General features: G+C 43.7%; 1 protein-coding gene across 1 annotated transcript in view; it reads right to left on the reverse strand.

Moving 5' to 3' along the window:
* The window catches only part of DPAGT1 (dolichyl-phosphate N-acetylglucosaminephosphotransferase 1), a gene marked incomplete in the record, with an annotated part of 56,634 nt that extends 54,180 nt beyond the window's left edge, over positions 1-2,454 (reverse strand). The window contains 2 exon segments of the mRNA XM_056544595.1: positions 1-65; positions 2,183-2,454. Of these exon segments, the coding sequence (XP_056400570.1) occupies positions 1-65; positions 2,183-2,328 (211 nt within the window).
* Between the last annotated feature and the right edge of the window lie 1,935 nt (positions 2,455-4,389).

Here is a 4,389-nt window from a genome sequence, read left to right on the forward strand (position 1 = left end):
CAGGAATGAAGAAAAATAGGATGAGGAGGAACACTGCGCCGCAGATTACTCCTAGAGATTCCGGGCTGTGGAAACAAAATTAAGAGATAGGAAAAATGCCATAAATTAGAGCTGGACGGTATGACCAAATATGTGTATCACAGTATTTTTGTAACTTATGGCAGTTCCACGGCATTTCTTTCACACCCACCCCAAATCATGTGACCCGCGAGCGCTCTTCTGCTCCCCCCCCCCCCACCAAATCATGTTACCCGCCAGCGCTGTTCTACTCCACCCACCAAATCATGTTACCTGCGAGCGCTGTTCTGCTCCCCCCACCCCAATTAATTATCAGCCCAGCAGGGTACTACTCACATGTGTCACCCCGCAAACACTGCCCTCCTCCTCTTTGTTGGGGGACGCTGGCGCTGGTACTCTATACTGTACACCAGTGGTCTCCAACCTGCAGACCCCCAGATGTTGCAAAACTACAACTCCCAGAATGCCCGGACCACTGCTGTACGCTGTATCCCTATGCCCCGGCTGCAAAATATAAAGAAAATAAACTTACCTACGTCGGGGCCTTACGCTGGGGACTGGAACGTCGGACAGCCATCAGCCTATCACATGCCGGAGCGATGTCCCGCCCCGGCCAGTGATAAGCTGAGCCCACTGTCATGTAACAAGCCGGTTTGTTACATGACAGTGGGCTCAGCCTATCACTGGCCGGGGCGGGACATCACTCCGGCCGGTGATAGGCTGACGGCTGTCCGACGTTCCAGTCCCCAGCGTAAGGCCCCGACGTAGGTTAGTTTATTTTGTTTATCTTTTGCAGCCTGGGCATAGGGATACAGCGTACAGCAGTGGTCTTCAACCTGCGGACCTCCAGCTGTTGCAAAACTACAACTCCCAGCATGCCCGGACAGCCATTGGCTGTCCGGGCATGCTGGGAGTTGTAGTTTTGCAACATCTGGGGGTCCGCAGGTTGGAGACCACTGGCGTACAGTGAGTTCCAGCGCCGACGTCCCCCAACAAAGGATGGGGGCAGTGTTTGCGGGGTGACACATGTGAGTAGTACCCCGCTGGGCTGATAATTAATTGGGGGGTGGGGGAGCAGAACAGCGCTCGCAGGTAATATGATTTGGTGGGGGGGGGGGGGGGAGTAGAACAGCGCTGGCGGGTCACGTATGATTAGTTCCCCGATGGGGACAGTGCAGCGCTGGGCTGATAATTTTCATTCATTCCCAAGGCGGAGGGGCCAAACCAGTATTGCGGTATGGGGAAAAATTCATATCGTGCAGCCCAAAAATTTCGGTATTCGGTATGAACTGGTATATCGCCCAGCCCTACCATAGTTACATAGTTAGTTACCATAAATGCATGTTTATAGTCTAACACTAATGCCTCCTTGTTCAAGCAGTTGTGGGACCCCCACTGATATCATAGCCATATGCCAAACATTCTGGACATAGCGTAATCATTGGACTGCAACTCGATACAAAATGTAAAGGCATGTTCACACAACTAAAATCTGTGCTGATTTGGGCACAAAACCCCCACCTATTTCCATATCCAAATAAGCATAAAAAACATCTTTCCATTGGCTTTATTGGGAAATGACATACCACCCTCTTACCACAAGGGGAAGCACTCTCTCCCTACAGTGACAGCCAGCTGTCGTGTATCTTTATTTTAGATCCCACCCTTTCCTGCTGTCAGCCAATGAACATGTATCCACATTAGAGAGGTGACAGACAAGGAAGTGCTGTGCAGAGATGGGAAAAATTCCTGTCCCAGTTTTTGAAAAACCACTCAAATTTTTATAGACGCAGGAAAAAAGTATTATGTAAATTCAAATTAAAATCTGCATTGGTTTTAGATACAGACTTTGAGGTAAAATGCTTCACCTCTTCAATTTTCTGTATGAACAAGCCTTAAAGGAAAAGTTAAATACAGTTGTGGATAGTAAGAAAACTACTTCTAGTGCTGAGGGGAGAAGCAGTTGGACAACTTCCGGATGCTGTTGTGGTGAGGAGTGAGCTACTGCTGCGGTCAGGAGTGTGAGGACTACACATGATGCGGCTATAAACTACTACCCTTAGCAAATCACCCCTGGACTCTATTCCAGCAGTGACTCGCAGAACTTCAGTCAGTGTTCCCTCAGTACAGTACAGCTTGTAAACAACAGCCCCAGGAGCCTTACATTTCCTTATTGCTTGACTTGTTTAGGTCTCTCCCGCACAGTCTGGCCGCGATGAAGTGATTCTGGAAAGCCGGGATGAGAACAGCTGTCGCCAGGCCGCCCAACAGCGAGAAGCCAACATTGACCAGAAGCGGCACAGCCGGCATCTTAACTCTCTCGACTACACTTCCTCCTTTGTCACCACTGCACTATGGACGCGTGTTTCGTTCCGTCATTGGCTGGCATAAGCAAGGGGGAGTGGTCAACATTAAAGCTACGCAACTGCTGACTGTGAGAGAACGCTCCAAGAAAGAGCTCCCCCTGGTGGTAGGAGGGCGCACTTTCTACTACTTATCAATGTACATAATAAACACACATTAGCCCCTTAACCCCTTAAAGGGGTATTCCAGGAAAAACGTTTTTTTATATATCAACTGGCTCCAGAAAATTAAACAGATTTGTAAATGACTTCTATTAAAAAATCTTAATCCTTTCAGTACTTATGAGCTTCTGAAGTTAAGGTTGTTCTTTTCTGTCTAAATCCTCTCTGATGACACCTGTCTCGGGAAACGCCCAGTTTAGAAGCAAATCCCCATAGCAAACCTCTTCTAAACTGGGCGTTTCCCGAGACAGGTGTCATCAGAGAGCACTTAGACAGAAAAGAACAACCTTAACTTCAGAAGCTCATAAGTACTGAAAGGATTAAGATTTTTTAATATAAGTAATTTACAAATCTGTTTAACTTTGTGGAGCCAGTTGATATATATAAAAAAAGTTTTTGCCTGGAAAACCCCTGGGACTCAGCGTTTTTCAGTTTTTGCATTTTCGTTTTTTCCTCCTTTAAAAATCATAACCCTTTCAATTTTCCACCTAAAAATTCATATGATGGCTTATTTTTGCACCACCAATTCTACATTGTAATGACATCAGTCATTTTACCCAAAAATCTATGCCGAAATAAAAATAAAATAAAATCAGTGTGTGACAAAATAAAAAATAAAAAACGCCAATTTTGTAACTTTTGGGGGCTACAGTTTATACTCAGTATATTTTTCGGTAAAAATTACACCTTATCTTTGTTCTGTAGGTCCATATGATTTAAATTATACCCTACTTATATAGGTTTGATTTTGTCTTACTACATGCACAAAAATTTATATGTTTAAAATGTCCTGTTGTGCCCCTATAACTTTTTTATTTTTCTGCATATGGGGATGTATGATGGCTCATTTTTTGCATCATGATCTGAAGTTTTTATCAATATAATTTTCTTTTTGATTGGACTTTTTGATCGCTTTTTATAAAAAAAAATTCTGGTATAAAAAGTGATGAATAATACGCTGTTTTGGACTTTGGAATTTAAATAATGATATTTTTATAGTTCGGACATTTACACTCGTGGCGATACCACATATGTTTATATTTATATATATTTATTTACACCGTTTTTTATTTCCACAAATTTTACCTCTAAATTATCTTTTCTCTTTTAGGAACGGTCCTGTACTGCGGCCTGAGGCGCCATCTTATCTTGCTGGAGTCCGGAGGTCGCTGGTGTGGAGCTTGGCAACTTGCACGTCACTTGCGGTGAAGCACCATTTTTCCGGAGTCCTAGGGCACAGACGCAGAGTTCGGATTGCGTGTCACTTCCCGTGAACTCACCAGAAGTTTTTTTCCTCGGGCTGTGGCGGTGTTTGGAATCTGGGGTTCACAGGGGAGAAATTCTCCCTGCACTCAGGAGTATTGTTCCTTTTGGTTATATCTATATCTGCTTTGTTATATTAGTTTTTTTTTTCTTTAGTTCTATTGTTAGCTCCGTGACCCGGAAGTGGGCGGAGCTTGGGTTTTGGCACAAAATTGCGCCTATTTAAAACCCTCCAAAAATTACAGTTCAGTTTGAGCCTTACTACTTGGTGGCATTTATTTGCCAGCCTACTTATTTGGGTTTTGAAAGCTTATCATCTCTATTAATGTAAGTCTCTTTTTAGGGTCCTATTACTTTTTTGCTTTATATTTGATAATTGATATATATATATATATATATATATATATATATATATATAATATTTCCTTAGATGTCTTCTATGGAATCCGGAGGGTCTGGCGGATGTAGAGAACCACATGGAAAGTCTAGCAACCCATAAGCGCAGACATCTAGAATGTACGTCTTGCAAAGTTCTACTGCCAGACGGATCAGATTATGCTATTTGCTCTTCTTGCCATCCCAG

This window comes from Hyla sarda, chromosome 10 (assembly GCF_029499605.1).
Source record: "Hyla sarda isolate aHylSar1 chromosome 10, aHylSar1.hap1, whole genome shotgun sequence".
Taxonomy (NCBI): Eukaryota; Metazoa; Chordata; class Amphibia; order Anura; family Hylidae; genus Hyla; species Hyla sarda.